Here is a 22,358-nt window from a genome sequence, read left to right on the forward strand (position 1 = left end):
ACTCTGGTGCCACTGTAACCCTGGTCCGACCTGATATGGTCCGGCCAGAGGGTCTGCATCTGGACACAGGGATGCAGATGACCAGGCCAGATGGAGGACAGCGGTCCATCTAGGTTGCCCTGGTCTTTCTTGATTGGGGTGCTGGATGTGGCATGAGGGAGGTGGGGGTTTTGCCCGGGTTAGATACTGAGGTGTTCCTCGGTAATGACCTGGGGCACGTTATATGTGTTTTCACAGCGGAACTGGCTCCTGTTGCAGCGATTTACTAGGAGCCAGAGCAAAGGATTTGCACTTGAGGATTTCGCCGTCCCTCTGCATTTGGGACCAACAGTTCCAGGGGTTTCCCAGGAGACCAGGCAGGTAAACCAGACTGAGTCGCGACAGTGTACTGATTTACTTTTCCTGTTTCCCCGGATTTAGAGATTAAGGGTGGGTGGCCAGAATTAGGGACACAGTTTGGGAAAGCGGTGCGGGATGATCCCAGCTTGGAGAGCATAAGACTCTGGGTGTACGAGACTGCCCCAGACAGTGGGAGAGACCGTTTCTTATGGCATCGCGGGCTCTTGTATAGGGAGCAGGGTTCTACCACACCCAACAGGATTTGGACAGGTAGAAGACAGTTAGTGGTACCGAGAGAGTATAGGCAGCAACTGTTACAGGTTGCCCACTCCATACTACTAGCGGGGCATCAGGGGGTCACTCTGACAAGAGCCCAGCTGTTGCAGCATTACTACTGGCCAGGGGCATCAGGGGCACTGGCAGATTTTTGCCTGGCCAGTGCTGCCTGCCAGCAAGTAGGTAAGGCGGGTGATCGTGTGAAGGCACCCCTGAACCCACCACCGGTAATAGGGGAACCCTTCCAGAGAGTAGCTATGGATATAGTGGGACCTCTCATGATCCCGAGTTGGTCTGGCAAGTGTTACATCCTCTCGGTGGTAGATTTTGCTACCAGGTACCCTGCGGCTGTGGCACTCGCCACCACCGACGCTAAGGCAGTAGCAAAGGCATTGATTGTTATATTCACTAGAGTAGGTTTCCCCAGTGAGATGCTAACTGACCAAGGGTAACAATTCATGTCAGAATCGTTAGTGTTTCTGGCATTCGTGCAGGGTGAAGCACCAGCGCACTACCCCTTACCACCCCCAGACAAACGGTCTATGTGAGAGGTTTAATGGTACCCTGAAGCAGATGCTGCAAGCTTTTATAGAGGCTGAGGGGAAGGACTGAGAGATTCACCTACAGCACTTGCTGTTTGCATACTGAGAGGTACCGCAATAATCTACTGGGTTCTCTCCCTTCGAGCTCCTATATAGTCGCAGGGTCCAGGGACCTCTTGACTTATTCCGTGAGGGATGGGAAGGGGAGACTACCAATACTGATGCTTCTGTGCTTCAGTATGTGGTAGATCTCAGGGACCGGTTAGAAATTCTTATGGGGTTGGCACAGGCTAATCTCAGGGATGCTCAAACAAAGCAGAAGACTTGGTATGATCAACATGCCCGTTGCAGAACATTCATCCCAGGACAGCAAGCACTTGTTCTGAAGCCCACTAGTCAGAACAAATTGATGGCTGCTTAGTCCGGACCGTACATGGTTATCAGGAGGATGAATGAGTGCAACTATGTTGTACAGTTAGATGGAGAGACAGGTAGAAATAGGACTTATCATATTAATATGCTTAAGGAATATTTTCAACAGTGTGTGGGATCAGTGATAGCTATCTGTAGCCCACCGATGGGGGACCCGGCGAGCAATGCTCTGCCTGACCTCTTAGGGGAATCTAGGTAGGGGGGCACAGTAGAGCAGGTAGCGATAGGATCGCAGCAGAGTGTGCAGCAAAGGCCACAACAAAGGCTATGTTAGAGCAGCATAGGGTTTTGTTCACGGACAAGCCGAGCAGAACACATATCACAGATCATCCAGTGGAGACTGGTGATCAGAGACCTCTGCATAAGCATGCCTATTGTGTATCAACAGAGGTGAAGGGCAGTATAGAGAGGGAAGTAGAGGAGATGCTGGCCTTGGGGGTAATTAGACCGTCTCAGAGCCCTTGGGCTTCTTCGGTAGTCCTGGTACCTAAGGCTATGGCCCCGCTCCCTCAGTCAGCACGCCCGCACTGCATGCAGGCAGCGCGCTGAGAGGCACTTGACCGCTATCTGCGGTCTGTAGGGAGCGGGAGCGGCAGCCGGGGGGCGTGGTTTGAGCGGAGGGACCTGCTACTTCCGCCCTCCCTCCCTCCGCATGCCCTCTGCTGCTCCCGTCCGAAACAGACCCCCCCCTCCAGCGGATGGCTGCAGCGGGGGACGGCTGACGCATCACAGCGCGTTGTGAGCCGTGCAGCGAGGGGGGACTGCGACCAGCTCAGAAGGATACCCCTGCTGGTGAGGCACGCGGTCGCGCGCCACCGGACGCAGCGGGACCAATGCCCAAGAAGGACAGAACCACTCGGTTCTGTGTGGACTACCAGCAGCTCAATGCTCAGACGGTGTCAGATGCCTATCCCATGCCCCGCATGGATGAGCTTCAAGATGAGCTTGCAGGGGCGAGGTATCTGACAACCATGAATTTGTCCAAAAGGTATTGGCAAATCCCACTGACCAAGGAGGCACAGGAGAAGTCAGCATTTATCACTTCAAGTGCCCTCTATGAATTTTGAGTGATCCATTTGGTATGAAAAATGCCCTGGCTACCTTCCAACGCCTGTCAATAGGTTACTGGAAGGGATGCAGGGTTACGCAAGGGCATACCTGTACGACATTGCGGTATTTAGCAGCGGTGCTGAACAGAGTTAGTGAAGCAGGGCTGACATTGAAGCCCACAAAGTGTCTAGTAGGTATGGCGGAGGTATTGTACTTAGGGCACAGAGTGGGTGGTGGGCACCTTAAGCCAGAACCAGCTAAGGTAGAAGCCATAGTTCAGTGATCTGTTCCCAAAACCAAGAAGCGGGTCATGGCTTTCTTTAGGCACCGCTGGCTATTACAGAAAGTTTGTCCCGCAGTATAGTGCCATTGCAAACCCCTGACTGACTTGACTAAGAAACGACTCTGAGTTCTGGTAGCATGGTCTCCTGCTTGTGAAGGTGCTTTCCAGGCATTGAAGACGGTACTGGCTAATGCCCCTATCTTGGCAGCACCAGATTATTCAAAGATGTTTCTGGTACAGACTGATGCCTCCGATTATCGTATTGGTGCTGTACTCAGTCAAGTAGGGGAGGAGGGGGGTGAACATCCTGTGGTATACCTAAGCAGGAAACTGCTGCCCAGGGAAGTGTCTTATGCCACAGTTGAAAAGGAATGCCTGGCCATTGTTAGGGCTGCAGTTTCCTCAAAACCCTATTTGTATGGCAGAACATTCACAGTAATCACGGACCACAACCCACTAAGTTGACTACAGAGGGTATCGGGGAAGACTCGCCACTAAGTTCCCTGCTTCAGCACAACCCAGGAAGGTAAACAGGGCATATGGATGTGGTGTTCCTGAAACAGTCAAGGGGTCCCTAGGACGCTCTTTGAATTTCCATTTGGCCCACCAGACTGGCTGGGGCATGTCACTGTGGGGGGCATTGAGGGAATCAAGGGCCAGAGATGCCAAATTTCCCATGCCCCTTGGTTCATTCAGATTTCCAGGTAAACCTGTGCGTCCTACTAGCTTGTCTCTGATTAGCTGCAGAGATTTTCCTTGTGCTCCTGATAGGGGGGCAGTAATCTGTAATGAAAGTCAGAGGTATTATAACCCCTTGCGGCCATGAGATAGTTCTCCAAGGTTCTCCAGAGTTTTCCGGTTGCAAGTCTCTAGCAAGAAAAAGGCTGCTTCAGCGAAAAGTTGCCTGGAATATTTTCTGTCCTGTTTTTGCAACTGTGATCTTGGATAGAATTCCCTGCAGCTAGGAGAGTCTAGGTTGTTACCCCAATTCCCAAGTAAGTGTGTCTGTTTTGCTGTATTTTGTGTAACATTGTGTGTTTGCCTATTCCTGTGAATAAATTTACAATTTATTTCATTAACTCGCTTTGCTCAATGCATGATCCTGGTAAAAAGGTGGAAATGGCCTGGTCTCCCGTGACATGGGTGCAGGGGATAAAAGGGCTGGTGAATTTCAGATTGAATTAGAGAAGCTTTAACATCACCAAATGGCTCACACCCTTTAGCTGCGCCAAAGACTGTCCGCCTTTGGGGCGATGCAGATGTAAACTGAAGGGGTTCAGATTGAATGGAGCTATGGATTCAATGTCCTTTGTCTTCCTGGCTCATTAATATTCCAGTGGGTGGAGTTGACGAAGTCCACATAGCAGTTCTTTTTTTGCCGTAACAGAGGAGGATGTATCATTGCGGATCTCCTCTTCTCCCTCTACCTCCTGCCCTCTTTAACCCATTCCCTCCAATCTCCTAAAACCTCTTTCTCCTACTATAATCCCTACGCGCGCACGCACACACGTTTGACTCCTCGCTCTACTCTGGTAACTTTCCCTCCTCCTTCAAACAAGCAACAGTTCTACCATTACTCAAAAACAGCAAACTTAACCCTACCTGTCTTTCTAACTATCATCTTGTCTCCCTCCTGCCTTTTGCCTCTAAACTCCTTGAACATCTTGTATTCTCTTGCTTGCTCCATTTTCTCACCACCTATTCTCTCCTAAACCCTCTATATTCTGGCTTCTGCACTGCTCACTCCACTGAAACAGCCATCACTAAAATAACCTCCATACTGCTAAAGACAAAGGCCATTACACTTTGCTCATATTACTAGACCTCTCTGCAGCATTTGATACTGTGGACCACCCTCTTCACATTTTCCATACTTAGTATTTGTAACAACCCTATCCTGGATCTCCTCTTACCTGTCCCATCGTACATCAGTGTTTCTTTTGCCAACACCTCCTCCTCCAATCGATCCCTCTGTGTGGGTACTCCAGGGCTCTGTCCTGGGACCTCTTCTCTTTTCTCTATACACACACTCTAGGTGGCCTAATCACATCTTTTGGGTTCAAATATCACCTCTATGCCGATGACACACAAATAAACTTTTCAACCCCTAACCTTAAACCTGCTGTACAGACCAAAGTGTCTAAATGTCTCTCTGCTATATCATCCTGTATGACCTTCCGCTGACTTGAAACAAAATGAAGTAGATAAGGCACCTGGCCCGATGGCATACATCCAAGAGTTCTCAAGGAGTTAAGTTCAGTAATAGCAAAACCATTACATTTAATATTCAAGGAGTCCATTTCCACAGGCTCAGTACCAGAAGATTGGCATAAAGCAGATGTGATGTCTATATTTAAAAAGGGAGCTAGATCACAACCGGGGAATTACAGACCTGTAAGCTTGACTTCAATTTGTTTCTTTGAGGAAGTAGAAATTTAGACCAGGGTAATGCAGTTGATGTGGTCAACTTAGATTTTGCAAAGGCTTTTGATCCAGTTCCACACGAGGTTGGTGTACAAAATAAAGCAAATTGGACTGTAAAAATATATGCACCTGAATTGAAAACTGGTTGAAGGATAGACAACAACGGGTTGTCATAAATGTAACTTTTTCAGGTTGGGCTAAGGTTGTGAGTGTACCTCAGTGATCGGTACTGGGACCCCTGCTTTTTAACTTGTTTATTAATGACCTTGAGGTTGGCATCGAGAGCAAAGTCTCCATCTTTGCTGATGATACTAAATTGTGTAAGGTAGGAGAATCAGAGCAGGATGTAATTTCTCTCCAGAAGGACTTGGAGGGACTGGAAACGTGGGCAGATAAAATGGCAGATGAGGTTTAATACAGATAAATGAAGGTTATGCATTGAGGATGCAAGAATAAACTGGCGATTTACACATTAAATGGGGATAAATTGGGGGAATCCTTGATGGAGAATGATTTAGGTGCTTGTAGACAGCAGGCTTAGCAATAGTGCCCAAAGTCATGCAGTAGCTGCAAAGGCAAACAAGATCTTATCTTGCATTAAACGGGCAATGGATGAAAGGGAAGTAAACATAATTATGCCCCTTTACAAAGTATTAGTAAGACCACACTTTGAGTATGGAGTATCATTTTTGGTGCCACTCCTTAGAAAAGACATTCTGGAACTACAGAGAGTGCAGAGAAGAGCCACCATATTAATAAAGGGGATGGACAATCTAACTTATGAGGAAAGGCTAGCTAAATTAGATTTATTTACATTAGAAAAAGTGTCTTAAAGGGGATATGATAACTATATACAAATATATTTGGGAACAGTACAAGGAGCTTTCAAAATAACTATGTATCCCAAGGACAGTACAAAGGACTCTGGGGGTCATCCCTTAAGGTTGGAGGAAAGGAGATTTCACCAGCAACAAAGGAAAGGTTCTTTACCGTAAGGGCAGTTAAAATGTGGAATTCATTACCCATGGAGACTGTGATGGCAGATACAATAGATTTGTTAGACATATTTTTTAGAAAGGAACGGTATACAGGGATATACCAAATAAGTAAACATGAGAAGGATGTTGATCCAGGGAGTAATCCGATTGCCAATTCTTGGAGTCAGGAAGGAATTTATTTCCCCGCTTATGAGATATCATTGGATATGTCACTGGGGTTTTTTGTTTGCCTTCCTCTGGATCAATAAGTAAGTATAGATATAGGATAAAGTATCTGTTTTCTAAATTTAGCATAGGTTGAACTTGATGGACGCATGTCATTTTTTCAACCTTATCTACTATGTAACTTTGAACTTAACATTTAAAAAATGTAACCTCATATTTCCTCTTAAACCTGGCTTTACTACCTCCTTCCACACTACTGTTGAAAGCACTATCATACACCCAGTAGCACAAGCACGCTGCCCATGGGTCACACTCGACTCCTCTCTCACATTAAAAAAGGTAGCTAAATCCTGTCGTTTTTTCCCTCTGTAATATTACAAAGATACACCCTTTCCTCGGTTGCTCGACTGCTAAAACTCTGACACAGGCGCTCATTCTCTCCCGTCTTTACTGTAACCGCCTGCTGTCCGACCTTCCTGCCTCCCCTACAATCTATCCTTAATGCTGCTGCCAGAATCAATCAACTCTCCTAAATCTGTCTCGGTATCTCCTCTGCTGAAATCCCTCTTCTGGCTTCCTATCAAATCCCATATCACACACTCAATCCTCCTCCTCACTTTTAAAGCTTTACACTCTTCTGCTCCTCCTTACATCTGAGCCCTAATTTCTAGCTATACACTTTCCCAACTCTTGCGTTCTGCTCAAGGATTTCTTCTCTCTACTCTTTTCGTATCTATAGCTCTCATCCCGCCTGAAACAGCTCACTGACTGCCTCTGGAATGCCCATCCCCTCAATATCAGACTAGCACCCTCTCTATCCACATTTAAGACCTACCTCAAAACACAACTGCTTAAGAAAGCATATGAATAGCTCCATGGCTGGTAATTAACACCTCATACATAAACCTTGGCTCTCAGACGCACTTACCAGAACGCCTACTGTCTCTGTACGTTCTTCCTACCAAGAAATCAGATTGTATGCTCTTCGGAGCAGGGACTCCTCTTCTTAAATGTCACTTATGTCTGAAAGCACTTCTTCCCATGTTGTGTTATTTGTATTATCTGGTATTTTTATTATCACGTGTACTACTGCTATGAAGCGCTATGTACATGAATGGCGCTATTTAAATAAAGATATACATACAACCAAAAGCAGAAGTTAACATTTAGCACACTGGTTCTGTGCAGAGGGGAGCAGCTCTTCGGGAACCCCATCAGTCGTCCGCCTGTGGGGCGACGCAGATGCACACTGAAGCGGCCGGCAGCGAGATGTCCATGGGCGAGGTGAGTGGTGGCCTAACAGCTGCAACCAAATGTCCTAGACTGGGACGGGGATTCATGACTGATTAAGGGGTATTGGAACTCAATACGACGTTAACGGCTATTCAGGCCAATGGCAATTCACGCCAGATCGAGCTCTCGTGCCCTTATCGGAGCTTAGTGAATCTTGGCATTTGTAGCTTTTAGAAAATGTAAATAAGTCTTGAGTATTCTCCAACACTCCAGTAGTGCGAAGATCCAAGACACACAACCGTACGCATTTCTCCGCAATGAGGACAGACTCAAAGTGACACAAAATGTTTTTTCCTCTTTACTTTGAAATTAGCACTACGCTTCACATTCTGCCCAGTTTTCCTTAACATGTATAAAATAACTTATTTAGGCGATTTTACAGATGCTCGGTATACCCAATTTCAGGATATCGCACTGTTTTGCAGTAAAAAGCAGTATTGTCATTAGTAGATTCATCCTACTGATTTACTGTCACTGTGTCGCAACAAAAAGCTAACCTAGAACACAAGGTTAGTGTTACGTTTTTAGTTAAGATTTGACAAAAACGTATGTAGAAAAAAAAGAAGTATAAAAGGTTATTCAAATGACTGAAGTGCAATTGAAATTAGCCATAAATAACTCTGGACATGTTAATATTACATTGCCATAGAAGAATACTATAACAGGAGGAAACAACTGATTAAAAAAAAATATATATATATATTTGTACACACAATTGCACTCTACATAACAGACAAGTATCTATAACACAAATAGCAGTACTGTCATTTCTTGACCCCGGTTCCTATAGAACATCTATAATATTCTGCATTATAAGCTAAAGCGTCAGGATGCTCACAAGCTCTGATTGGCCGATTATTCAGGTTTATGAATGGCCAGGAATTTTAACCGGTATCAGCTGCCAACATTTAAAAATGTTAACATTAATTATTTTTTTTACGCATATTAATAACAATCCCCAAAGAGCAGGGCACTACTTGGCCATTAATGCCCCAGCTGGATTAAAAGCCTTTAATGCCTCCAGCTGGGGCATTAACAGCAATGTATTCCCCTGCTTTTCATGGCATCTTAATTATTGTGTTGTGCGTCAGGCATTATGGCTAAGTCACATGTTCTTGATTCTGCACACACAACATCATGTATGAAATGAGGGGCTCAGGTGAGCTTCTTCATGAAATACAGTTTCAAGTAGGCAATGGTGAGAAATATTATGGTCATGCAAGCCAGAGCCAAATTGTTCTGCCATAAGCCCCAACTGCTATAATCAATTCCTTGTTGGTTCAAATATTCTTCTCCAGTGCATCTGCAAGAAAGTAGAGAGCGAGACCATTATTGTACCTTACCGTAAAGAGCTGCTTTATAACTGGTGGCTTTTTTTTGTTAAAAACAAAACAAAACAAAAAACAAAGTGGGCAACGAGTGTTATTATGAAATGTTAAAAAAAAAAACAACAGTTTATTAATTTACAGAAGGTATGGTACATGCAGAAAAGTTTGCAGCCCCTCCCCCCCCAATTCAGCCAAACTGCAGATGCCTATAGCAATCATGGTGCACTTAAAAAGCACTGTGTTACTGTGCTAATATCCTACTAAATAAAAGCGCTAGCTCTTTGCTTTTAAAAGTTTTGTGCCATACTGTGGGTCAATCCCACATGGCCAGGTAGAAACCTTTTTGTAAAGAATGCAAGTCTACTTGGCTTCCCTAATCTAACAATTCTAATAGCAAGTATCTGACTGCTTACATTTTGGGGGGGGAAATTAATGACAAGTTTGAATTTTTTTTAGGTGCCCTTGAATGGGTGTTTTCTATACCCTTATCCCACCAGCAATAAAGCTGAACGCACAGTGACATCTCACACAAGGGAGAAACCAGTGGAAATCAAACCCCTCCCTCAGCTTGCCAGCTTTACAAATACATTTGGGGAATTATTTAGAAATACAGTAGATGCCAAATGTTTAAAAATAAATAAATAGATCCTTAAAGAGTGACGCCGTGCTCATTTGCATGTCATTACCCAGAATCCGTGGAAGCATTGTATGTTAAAAGATTAGGGGGACAGACCAGTTTGCAGACCTGTCTGAGACATTGGAATGTGCTCACAACTGATCTTTTTCTACCGTAAATGAAAATAAGGCATTAATCACACAGATGTAACCCCCTTAAACATATAATCATTAATGGGCCATTTGGGACTTGGTCATTAAGCCACTTGCACTTGATAAAGACCACTGCGGTCGAAACGTTGTGTTAGCTTTAGAAATTCATTTGTTAATTTTCAAATCCGTGTGCCCTGTCTTCCATCTACCGTCTAACGTTCTACAGCAGGTGAGCCGAGTGGCACTGGTTACTGTACCACCAAATTCTTTGCATTTATCGGGACACTGTACACAATGTGGTTGCTTTCAGATGAGTTCTGCCATTCCAACAATACTGTCATGTACAAAAATACACTTTTTTTAATAGATAACTTGACTTTGAGGTTTAGTTTAACTACCATAAGAAACATATTAAATTATCATGTATGTAAAATAATGGTCCTATAAATACTTACGTGCTGAATGGGCTGGGCACACTGCAGTTTGGACTGACTTCTGGCACAGCAGTTTTATTATCACAAAAATTGAGAAGAGTAAATTCATTCACTTGAAGAGCCTAAAATGTAAAACAGGATTATTAAGATTTCAAACTGTGCTATGCAGCTTCCAAATTATGATCAACATTACATTATATCTTTTGAATGTATACATTCAAGCTTCAATACTCCAAAAGCATATTCACAGGACCTCAGTGAGAACGTATTTCTTGATAACACAGAAATTTGAAGGCACATGTAAATTCATGCCTTGCAATATGAATTGGACATTCATTCGTTGCCCCCAAGGAGGCTGGAATTACCATTAAAAATACGACAATATTCTGCTGAGTGAACAGATGCATTCAGTTTTACTGTCGTTGCCGCAGAGAAAAATAGGGACAAGTGTGGCGACAAGGACAGGTAGACTTACTGCCTGGAAGCGATAACACTGCCGGGGTCCATGCTTTTGAATGTGACCCGCAGTGTTAATCCTTCGCTTCATGGGCCATTAGATGGGGAGAAGATACTGCTACTCGCCTTTCACTGTCGCTTTTTATTATATTTGTACATAGGATTGAAGCGGGGTCTCTGGGTTTAAACCCCATTACTTTCAGTGCTGGGGACCCCCTGCTTTCCGCGGTTCAGACCTCCGTAGGGGGTGCCGATATCTCCTGCAAATTTAAATTTCCCACGTTGCTTGGGGAAGTCACAGGTGAGTAGTTTTCTTATTCTTGTAGATGTTGCCTCGTCGCCCACTTCCTATCCAATGAGACATGATAGGCCTTATATAAGGCCTGTGACATCACATTTGACAGACACATGGAACATCAACCAATCCTATTGTTTGGTGGCTTTACCATGTGATTCCTTCCCTTCTTTAGGTGCTGTGATGTCACCTTAAAAGAAGGGAATCACATTGTACACATGAACCAAATCGGATACCATGCGATTCCCTCCCTTTAAGGTGACGTCACATCACTCAAAAAGGGAAGGAATCACATGGTATATCCACCACCAATAGGATTGGTGGATGTACCATGCGATTCCATCAAGTTTGGTTTAGAGGTCTTTCTCAGCCAAAGTTGATAGATGTTCACATGGTACATCCATCAATCGGATTGGTGGATGTACCATGTGTCTGTCAAATGTGTCACGTCTCATTTGACAGGAAGTGGACAACGAGACAACATCTACAAGAAGAAAGAAGATTTTCTCACCGGTGATTTCTCTTCAAACAGCACCAAGGATCCTGGACTTCTCTTCAATTAATTTACCCGATTGTTTTTTTGGGGGGAGAGCAACTGGCACTACCGAGAATCTCAACTACAGATGCCTGCGGAATACATGCAAAAGGCAAACAGGACACGCAAAAGCCCAATATTATTCTGACAATATATGGCAGCCGCCATAGGAGGATCGCAAGAGTACCTGCACATCCGACGTCACGATTTGCCGACCGAATGCTGAGGTGGAGACTGCTGGTAATATTGGGACCCTGCTGCATTGTGTATCCTGCTGAAACCATGCTATTGTGCGCCCGCTAACATTCTTATATGCAAGTGCAGATTTGTATTTGTTTGGTTTATATAAACACATTTATATTGGAACCTTTCATATTACATCCATTCCTTTTGAGGGGTACATCATACCAATAGGAGGATAACACAGATCCCCCCATAACCACAACAGGAGACATCCCCCCTCCCCACTGGCTATCTCCAGGACATCTAGAGAGAGAGTGGCTGACGGAGTGTTCTCATAAAGATACCTTTTGATTTATTTATTTTTATAATGTTTTACCAGGAAGTGATACATTGAGAGTTACCTCTCGTTTTCAAGTATGTCCAGGGCATAGAGTTAAGATGACAATTTTGATGCCTGTAGTCCTCAAGATACCATGTGAGTTGTGGCATTGTCCATCCTCAAACAAAACTGACCACCATACATTGTAGTTCAATGGCAATCTTGCACTATACAGTATGTTGTTCTGTTTTCATATGAACCTGAGATTCTGCACTCCCAAAACAACATACAATTGCAAATCTTCAACAGAATACATCAAATCCAGCTAACTTCTGGAAGGTCATCAATATATTCCAGTCTTCTAGTCATCAACAACAATCTGATATCAAAACACAGAATCCAGCAACTCCTCCTCCTCTTACCGTGCACCTCAAAACTGGAACAATCTATCCCAGACTTTCAAAGCCGCCACCAGTTTAAGGCTGCGCTTATAGTGCCAGCGACGGAGACGTTGTGTCAAAACAAATGCATTGCCGGCTTGGTCGCGATCGCTGGAAGTCATCTCAATTTGATTTTTCCAGCGTCCGCAGCCTAATGTTACCGTTGCGTCGCCGGCACTATAAGCGTAGCCTAAAATATTTCAAGACTAAAGCGGCCTCACATTTTAATCTGGTCTGTAATTGTTCCATACGCTTACAACATTATCTTTAACTGTTCATGCAATGTCTTTATATATAATGTATAGCCCTGTTAATTTAATGTAACCATGTATTTGTAACCATGTACTTGTCATCATAACTCTGTGCCCAGGACATATTTGAAAACGAGAGGTAACGCTCAATGTATTACTTCCTGGTAATTTTTTATACATAAATGGTTTTGTTATTTGGATTTATTTTGTTGGTCGGCCCTTCAGGGGATGGATCTGATGGTGCCCCTGAGGATAAGGAGGACGAGTCTTCATCCCGCAAGGGAAAACAATAGTTGTATTTATTTAGGGTCTTCAATGATTGGCAATGTGGGTATATAGGCTCCTGCTGGGGGCTTAAGTAGGCATTGTGTCAATGTATTTCGTGGCTAGCGTTTGGTTATTCTATGGGATATTGCTCATTACTGTGTCGTGGGGGCACTTGCTTGGATGGATATTCTGGTGCCCTTTGAGGACAGCCTTCATTCCTGCAGTGGGTCTCCGGAGCTGAATTCCATTCATTTCAGCTCCAGGGACCCCAGCTTCCTGAGGTTCAGACTACCGTAGGGGGTGCCAATATCTCAGCGCTGTTTTTAAATGTCCCGGTGGGCGTTCCTTACCAGCGCTTCTCAAAGCAGGAACACAGAGGAGACAGGTTGCTGAGAAGGACGGTTTCACTTTGCTTTACATTGCTTTCTCAATTGGAACTCCTGCAGCTTATGGACTTTCATTAGCTTTTTGCTTTGCTGTCTGGCACATTATATGAGATTGTGAGACAGAGCTGGACGTTGTGGTGGGGAAAGAGGGATCAGGGAAGTACCTCTTGGTCCCTCTGGACCAGTGGGAACAGGCTTGAAGAAGAGGTTCTCACCTCGAAAAGTTTGCCCCCCCTAGCATGTTGTTGTTTTTCCCCCCCTTACCGTGTTCTGTTGTTTACTCCCTCCCCCTGTGTTCTTTCCCCACACCTATCACCCCAGAGGTGTTATTTCCATTGTGGTACATCACTCCAAGTCATTGTTTTCTTGTGTGCATATTAAATTCATTTATAGTTTGTACATTGTCCTCTAGTTGATATTCATTTTTCTCTAGACCGCGAGTGCTGGAACATTTGTTTGTGTTTGTCCATGATATGCAAAATTTCAGGAGTTATACCTTACACCTCAATTAGTTGATTACAGATGAACACAAATTACCAATTTATTTTTCACTTAGAAAGACTGAGTGAGAAGAGTATCCTGAGGGAATGAAATAATCAATATAAAACGATGCACGTCACACCACAAGATGGCAGTGCTGAACATGACGGATACGGTAAATAGCAGGGGTGCGCAAACTTCCCGCTCTGCGCCCCTCCTGCCTGCTCTCCCCTTGTCGCCCACTCCCCCCCTTACCTCTAATGCGGCGTTAAATAACGCAGTGGGGTCATCTGACCCGTCTCCATGGCAACGGGCATCATTTGATGCTGCGTTGCCATGGTGACGTGGGGACATGGTGAGCCGCACCCCACCCAAAGAGTCTCGCGCCCCCCCCCCCCCCAGTTTGCGCGCTCCTGGTATAAAACACACTTCATGAAACTGCCTGGGTTTTCTGATGGATAAGTACTGTAGGTTTTCCAAAGCTGCAGACAGCCGCAGGCATGTAGTAAGCCCAAATATGTTTTTTTTTGGTTTGTTTATTTGTTTCAAAAATGGCCTTTACACCACTCTTTTTATTATCCATTGTGAAACCCACAAGTGGGTTAGAATATTTGTATAATTGTTTTGTGACAATGGTTATTTTCAAAGAACTTCTTAGTAGCCGTTCCTTAACAAAAAGCAAACCGTGTGAATTATGTGGTATTTATGGTCATATTTATGCCTGAAAGTCTAGCTCCAAATTACAAAGATTCTAAATTGTGAAACTAATGGTCCGAATGGCAAAAAAAAATCATGGTACAGCCAAGTGATTTTAAACCCAATATGTTTCAAGATGTGGGAATACGCCTCAAAAGTAAAAACGTCATAACACGTTTTTGATATTTCACTGACATCAACTGCAACCTGTTCTTTTAAAGTATGTTAATGGCAGCAGCCATTCAAATTTAAATGTTCTCCATAATGCAAGAACAGAATACAAAAAGGAGGGTATTGCTAAGTACAGCATTAAAAGGATGTCACCATGGTACAACAAATAAAAAGAAGTCCTTTTTAGCATTAACCCCAGGTAAAAGGAAATGCACAGGGTATGTTCTGTAGCCCTTATTTTACAGCAGCTTAATGCTAAAACTGCATATGCTAAAATATCCGTGGGGGACCAGAAAGGGAATGACTTACGGTCAGGCCATATCGAGGAATGCTGAAGTACTTGAGCCAGTTAAGCCAATCCATGATGGATGTCAGGTTCACCAGAAGCCCAGAGAAGATCTAGAAGGTAGAGAGAATTAAAAATGAATTACTATTGTCAGAAATACAAGCCGTGCCACTCCAAAGCTAAGTTGCATGGTACAAATATATCCAAGTACGCAAACTACGTGGCCCCACTGCTTGGAATATAAAAGGCGTCAATATATAAAATGTAATATGCCAACGTTTGCATGTCTCTGACTGTCCACAGTTTTAGGTCTTCGCCAGCTACCCATAGGAGAAACCAAACGTCTACTCATCTGGTTACTAACCCCATGCTAATGTATTCCCGCATTTTAATTTGGTGGTAACTGATCAATCCAACCTTTGGTGCTAAAAAGAATTTCACTCTGGGGACCTTAACAAAAGGGTGCTCACAGCACTTCAGATCTATTAACAAGTATTGTAGTTGAAATGTTGGTCCAATTAAAAGGTATCACACCACCTACTCCCTCTCCCTCCTTTGTTACAACATGGAAGAAAGGACTAACACTGCTACCCACCCTTCTTTGCTGAAGATCTATTCTCCTTTTAGATTACATGAATGTGTCAGACATGAGACTAGCTGAAGTCAGAGACCTAAATAATCTCTCGTCGGCATGGTCTAATAATCATTGTAACATTAGGGTGGACGCCAAGAAGGTGAGTAACTCCTGATCAGAGTTCCAAGAAAAAACTGCAGTCTCAGGACTTCCTGCCAACATACTTCCTCTTCCTCACACTATGTGAAGGTGAAAAATGGAACGGATAGGGAAAGTGATTTGTTACAGACAATATAATTTGGTCATACAGCATTCTGATGTTACTCAGGCTATATATGCAGCACCACGGCACCTTAATGAATAATTCCCACCACATGGAATCGCCGATTAACTTAAAAAGGGGTTTGTGTGTGGTGATAAATGATTGGCACACACACTTTAATATATAACCCCTATTGTCTTCAGGTTGCATGGAACAGCCCCCAAATCTCCACAATGCACCAAATGTTACCGGAGTTTCTGTAGAACTTGCATAATCTGTTTACCAGTCAGACAGTGCACACGTGAGACTCACCAGCATAAAGACAAAGGAAATTGTCATGAGGAGGTTGGCAACAGCAACAACATTCTGACCAGCTGCTATTGCCAGTGCCATAGAAGTGGCAGTATAGGAGACCATCATCAAGGTGAACATCATGGTGAAGAAGGCCGCTGCCGTTTGTTTATATCCTAAAGAACAAAAAGAAGGCTGAAAGCGGTAACTGATTCTATATACACACGCACACACACATACACAGAGCACCAACCATGTACTCAGTCAGTGCTGAACACCGTTGACATACAAGCTATAGCCCAGGAAAATAGAAATAAGTGCATAATACATAAAGTTAAACATTGGGGGAGTAGAGTCACTACCCCAAACAGATAATCTAATTACTATTTATTATTTTTTAGGGAACCACTTTTGCTATTTTTATTTTCCATGGGGTGGACAGAAAATAAAAGCTGCTGGATGCCAATCAAATTATGCCCCTGTATAAAGCATTAGTAAGACCACGCCTTAAATATAGAGTACAGTTTTGGGCATCACTCCACAGAAAAGACATGGAACTAGAAAAAGTGCAGAGAAGAGCCACCAAATTAATAAAGGGGATGGACAATCTATCCTATGAGGAGAGGCTAGCTAAATTAGATTTGTTTACATTAGAAAATGAGGCATCCAAGAGGGGATATGATAATTATATACAAATATAGCACAAAATAAAGAGCTTTCAAAAGAACTATTCATCCCAAGGGCAGTACAAACAAATCTGTCGTCCCTTAATGTTGGAGGAAAGGAGGAGATTTCACCAGCAACAAAGGAAAGGGTTCTTTACAGTAAGGGCAGTTAAAATGTGGAATTCATTACACATGGAGACTGTGATGGCAGATACAATAGTATTGTTAAAAAAAAGTTGGAGATTTTTTTTTTTTAGAAAGGAAAGGTATACAGGGATATACCAAATAAGTAAACATGGGAAGGATGCTGATCCAAGGAGTAATCTGATTGCCAATATTTGGAGTCGGGAAGGAATTTATCTATCCCCTTATGAGAAATCATTTAATGCTATTTCACTGGAGTTTTTTTGTTTGCCTTCCTCTGGATCAATATACTGTAAGTACAGATATAGGATAAAGTATCTGCCGTCTAAATGTAGCATAGGATGGAAATGTACAATATGCAGTTAGAGTAGTGCGGAGCCAGGTAGAGAATCCTTACAAACAGCAAAATAAGTGTGGCTGAAGACAATGGGTCACATAAGAGACCTTCTGGAGCTGGAGGGCACCTTACAGCACATTCAAGTCAATAATCTCTAAGGTGTGTTATGGCAAATACCATTTAGTAAATAAGGGCATATATTTCTGAGGAGGAGCATTGACATTACACCTAGATGAAGCAGCAATCGTCCTCATCTGCAATGTACTTACCAATCATGAAATAGGTGACACAGGTAAATATGATGGCGGGTATTGTCCTCATGGGAATTAAATCTGCCATTAACTTGGAGATAAAGTATACTGACAAGCTGTAGTACCCGCTGATATATTCATGTCTGGAACAAAAAAGAAAAAAACTTAATTTAAAAAAAAATACCTTTTTGTGATTTGTTTTCCTGATGTTTGCCAATGCCGGAGGTACTCTGGCATACTCCATTTCTTCCATGCAATGGCTGCACACTCCTTCAGTGTCAGAGGGTCAGCAACTCTGCTTAACCACTTAAGTGCCCGCAGTGCCAAGGGATTTTTTTTTTAAATCCTTAATTTAAGAATGGGCTTTTATTTTCTCTCTCAAGGACAACTGTATCCTGATTTCAATAAAAATGTTTCTCCCTGGATATTACCGTTTAACAAACAGCTCTGACAAATTGAGGTAATGGCAGCTGTTGGGCTCACTATGCATGCAACAGGGTGCCCCGCTTTTATGCTGGACTGGCCATGGACAATGAATTCATGGCCTTAGACACATGCAGTTTGCATTATCTGATCTGAGGCATATCAATTCGTATCACACCTCCCTCACTACATATCATACCAAATGTAAAGTATCAGGGAGGAATGACACATCCTGTCGCCATTTCAACATGGCCAAGCGTTCTGCACTGTTACCATTTAAGCTACAAAAACGAGGAGAATTACAATAGAAAGCGTGTTAAGTGAAAGCTGTGTGAATAAATGTGATTTGGGAGCCCGTCGCCTGATATCTTCCCCCCTACTGCATGTCTGGGGGCTACAGTACTTACATGAATATCTTTTTCTCCACAATGAAGAGTTCAATGGCCGAGACGCTGCTGAAACACTGGTTTGTAGTTAAAAAAAACAAAGATCCGACCCTGTGTGGAAACAGGAGCAGATTTTCATAATGAACATAATAAATAAAGTGGTGATTCAAAAAAAGATGTAGCATTCTACAGCGCAGTGTCTAGAATACTGCTGGTGTGCGTACTGCTGGTCTGTGTTATTCAATACACAAGGCCCCCCCAAAAATGAACATTGTGGCTTGTGCAATGGTATGGACTATCTGTAAACAGTTCTAGCACCACTCAGATATTTCACAGCGAACGTGTAGGGAAATGGGCAAAATCTCAAAACAATCACAGTGCTGGAAAAGTTTACTTTGTGTGTTCCATTGCAGCTTTGCAGCCTAACCAATTCAACTGACCGGTATCAAACACTATGTTTTAGCTACTCGTGTCTAAATGGGGTTAAGCTGTGAGGGTACGGGAAGGGTCTTTTTTTTTTTTGGATTTGATTTTTCTCAGGGTCTGTAGATGTCATATGTATATGAAAAACAAAAATCCTCCTCCAGTCCTTCAAAGATTAACAATTGTCTGCCTCTCGTTAAAAAAAGTTAGCTCTGCTTTCTTGCCATTAGTCTGCTGTTTGCTGCTCAGAGCTGTGTCTTCTCTGCACCATGTTTTTAAATCTAGAAGCATCATTACACGGTAGCAGAAATTCCTATGCCAATGCACCAACCTGTTCTGAATTCCACTGGCATCGTTTTGGACGCCAAAGAAAATGGCTCCAACAATTAGTGACAGAACGAGAGTAACCATTACCTGTAAGAGAGGTTAAAACCAATTAGTATACGCACAAAAACTGTATAATACCATTTATGGTAATTGTACAAAAAAAGTATTTTAAATAGTAAATAATACACATGCCATAGCATGAAGCTTTTTTTTATGATTTGACAATACATTGAATGCCAGTTTGAGTGGCTTCTAGTGAAAATGTTATATGTGAAATTACCTTCAATAAAGGAAAAAAAACTTTCAGAAAACATGTATTGTGACCCATTATGGCAGCGCAACGAACTCAATAATGCAAGACTCATTAATGCCATTTTATTTTCTGGCATGGTTCTATTAAAAAATCATTAAAAAAATAAATAAATGAAAATGTCTTAATATTTGGAAACAATGTTCTGCTAAGTCTGGAAAATCTTTTGAATACTTTATGACATTTCTCCCACAACAATACATTGTCCGTATGTGACCGAGTGGTAATGATACAGAAGAACATGCCACCAAGTAGATTAGGAGATTATCTCAAATGCTTTAACCTTTTAGACCTACTCTATTGTACAAAGGTGGGTAAAACATTATAACATTATTGGTATCAGGCTGATCGCTTAAGCATAAGCAGCAAAGTTGCGTTAGCCCTTAATTCTCTAATGCCGTGGATAAGTGGTACTGTATTACTAAGAACCTGCTGAAAAGATCAAAGGGCACAGATACACAGCCATAAAGCCAGTTGTGGTAGAAAACAAGGATCATATCAGGAAAAATTTGAGTCGGATAAGCAGAAGTGGTTTAATGAACGGTGTATCACGCATAGAAAGCGTTTGAAATCCAGCACTAATGAGGTGTCGGAAACATGAAAGCTTGAAAGGCGCACACACAAAGAGAGTCAGGTCTCATTAAAAATACAAAGCTGCCGGAGCTAATTCTTGTCATGAGGTGAAGCTCTCGCAGAGCAGTTTTTTTTTTTAGACATCTAGAATATAAACAGACTTACACCTAACATTTTCCAGATTTCTCTTGCTTTTACTTCCGCTTTGCTTGCCGTGGATGTGTAGATAAATGGCAGAAAATATAAAGTAATATCTTATTCATTCTAAAAAAAATGAGAGCAAAAACTTGGGGTGACACGAGGTTATCCATTAAACCACAGGTGTGCGGAGCGCAATTGAATTAAAATTGTAATTTACTTAAATGGGAGTTTTTGTGCAATAGTGCCCCAATTGGCACATTTGGCGTTTCCTCAATAGATCTCCCAGAGTTATGGGGAGGGGGTCTAGGGCCCTCAGCACATCTTTGTAGGGTGATTATTAAAGCAAAAAACACATTACAATCATTTTCCTGAAACAATTTTGAGACAATATATACAGTACAGGTTATCAAATCTTAAAGCAGCACTCCCAACCCTACTACCCCCTGCCTGCCCTCCTGGAATAGGAATGGGGTAAGGGGAGAGAAGGGAAAACACCCTCATCAGCCTAGTAATGATAAAACAAGTAGTGATATACTATGATGTGAATAAGGATAATATATACTAATAGAAACACAAAAACAAAAGTTCCCTAATGAACGCACTCCGTAAATTGTGTGGTGAAAATGAGTAGAAATAAAAACCTTTTAATAGTAAATAGTATAAAATAATTTTTGGAAAGAGGGACTTGGTATTTATAATTCCATGGCCAATCTCTTTAACCACATACATAAAGGATTTAGCATCTACAGTATATATATAAAATGCTTGTTTAACCGCTTCTTTATTTTGTACCCTTTGTAATCCCTATATCTATTTCCAATGGAATGTCATTAATATGATCATATATTCCTTGGAATATCAGTGCTGGCCCAATTTCTCATGTTTGAATGGGTCCAATATATGGCATTGATATCTTTTACTAAAACCCAGTGGTAATAAATATATCCCTGAGCACTAAATCAATAAGAAGTGAAGAAGCCAAGTTAGAACGGTACACGGTACATACAACTGAATATAAAATAAGCTACATAAAACATACTTTGGTAACGTAACCACAACTTGAAAATCTATTGTTGTGGGTCATGTGCTAGTGAAGTAGCTGAACCTTTGTTAGCAGTCACAGCATGCTCCTTACATGGAGAAGTGCGGCGCTTATATATTTGTTTTACATTTTCTGTTTGGCCGATTTTAATCCTTAGCAGCACGCTCCTAGAAGGCACCACTATTAGGGTGTAATTAATATATTTAGCCAAACACCTGCAACTATTTATTGGGCAGCTTATGGGAGGCCAGCCCCTCCTTCTTCTAGGTATATAATCTCCCAGCTAGGTCCCCTGTATTTCAATATTCACTTTACTTGCAGACATGTGAGTATCTTCACTGGTATATGCCAGTTTTTAACTATGTATGTTATATAAGCATATGCTTGGATATATTAACCCCTCCTAGGTTTATTTCACATAGCATTAGTAATTAGTAAAGTAATCTAAATATGACTGTAAACCAGCTGGCCCACAGTAGACATCATAAAATTACCTGGGCGATGGATGCTTGAGGATTGCCTAAGAGGTTTTTGAAGGTTCTTTTGGACACCCACTTGAGCTGGTGGAAAAATGGCGTGTTGTATGTGATTTGTCTGGAAAAAAAGTTGACCTTCACTTTTTTGTCCGGTGACAGCTTCTCCAGTTCTGCCCTGGTTTCCTGGTAGTAACTGGTGCTGCAGAACTGTTCTGCCAACTTCTCCACGACTGTCTTATCGCCACTGTCGGGCCTTTCGATCGCATCTTCAAAAGGGGAGAGACAAATCAAATGAATGAATGTAATTAAATCAACTTCAACCATCCGAACTCCCCCCCAAAAAGTCACCTCTTCTGCTAAAAGCCTCGGCAATTAACTTACTTGCAATGCATTTCAGGTCTCCTGGGATACAATACAAATGTATTGTAGCGTGAGATATATATATATCGATTACAGATCAAATAAATCTGCAATCCATGATTAATATTAAAATAGATGCACTGTAGTAGATCACACTATGATTAAAAATCTATATAGATAAATTGTTAATATATATGTGTGTGTGTGTGTGTGTGTGTGTGTATATATATATATACATATACACACACACACACACACATATATATATGTGAGAGA

At 42.4% G+C, this 22,358-nt stretch overlaps 1 protein-coding gene across 2 annotated transcripts in view; it reads right to left on the minus strand.

The window, feature by feature from the left end:
* Positions 1-8,077: 8,077 nt before the first annotated feature.
* Positions 8,078-22,358, minus strand: part of ABCG2 (ATP binding cassette subfamily G member 2 (JR blood group)) — a 123,244-nt gene continuing 108,963 nt past the window's right edge. For both annotated transcript variants that reach the window (XM_075565544.1, XM_075565554.1), the window contains 8 exons: positions 21,741-21,988; positions 19,185-19,267; positions 18,452-18,541; positions 17,640-17,764; positions 16,246-16,400; positions 15,121-15,210; positions 10,354-10,454; positions 8,078-9,105 (listed from right to left, as the gene is read on the minus strand). In XM_075565544.1, coding sequence (XP_075421659.1) covers positions 8,958-9,105; positions 10,354-10,454; positions 15,121-15,210; positions 16,246-16,400; positions 17,640-17,764; positions 18,452-18,541; positions 19,185-19,267; positions 21,741-21,988 — 1,040 coding nt within the window. In that variant the 3' untranslated portion in view covers positions 8,078-8,957. The remainder of the gene's footprint in view (positions 9,106-10,353; positions 10,455-15,120; positions 15,211-16,245; positions 16,401-17,639; positions 17,765-18,451; positions 18,542-19,184; positions 19,268-21,740; positions 21,989-22,358) is intronic.

Source organism: Ascaphus truei, chromosome 1, assembly GCF_040206685.1.
Source record: "Ascaphus truei isolate aAscTru1 chromosome 1, aAscTru1.hap1, whole genome shotgun sequence".
Taxonomy (NCBI): Eukaryota; Metazoa; Chordata; class Amphibia; order Anura; family Ascaphidae; genus Ascaphus; species Ascaphus truei.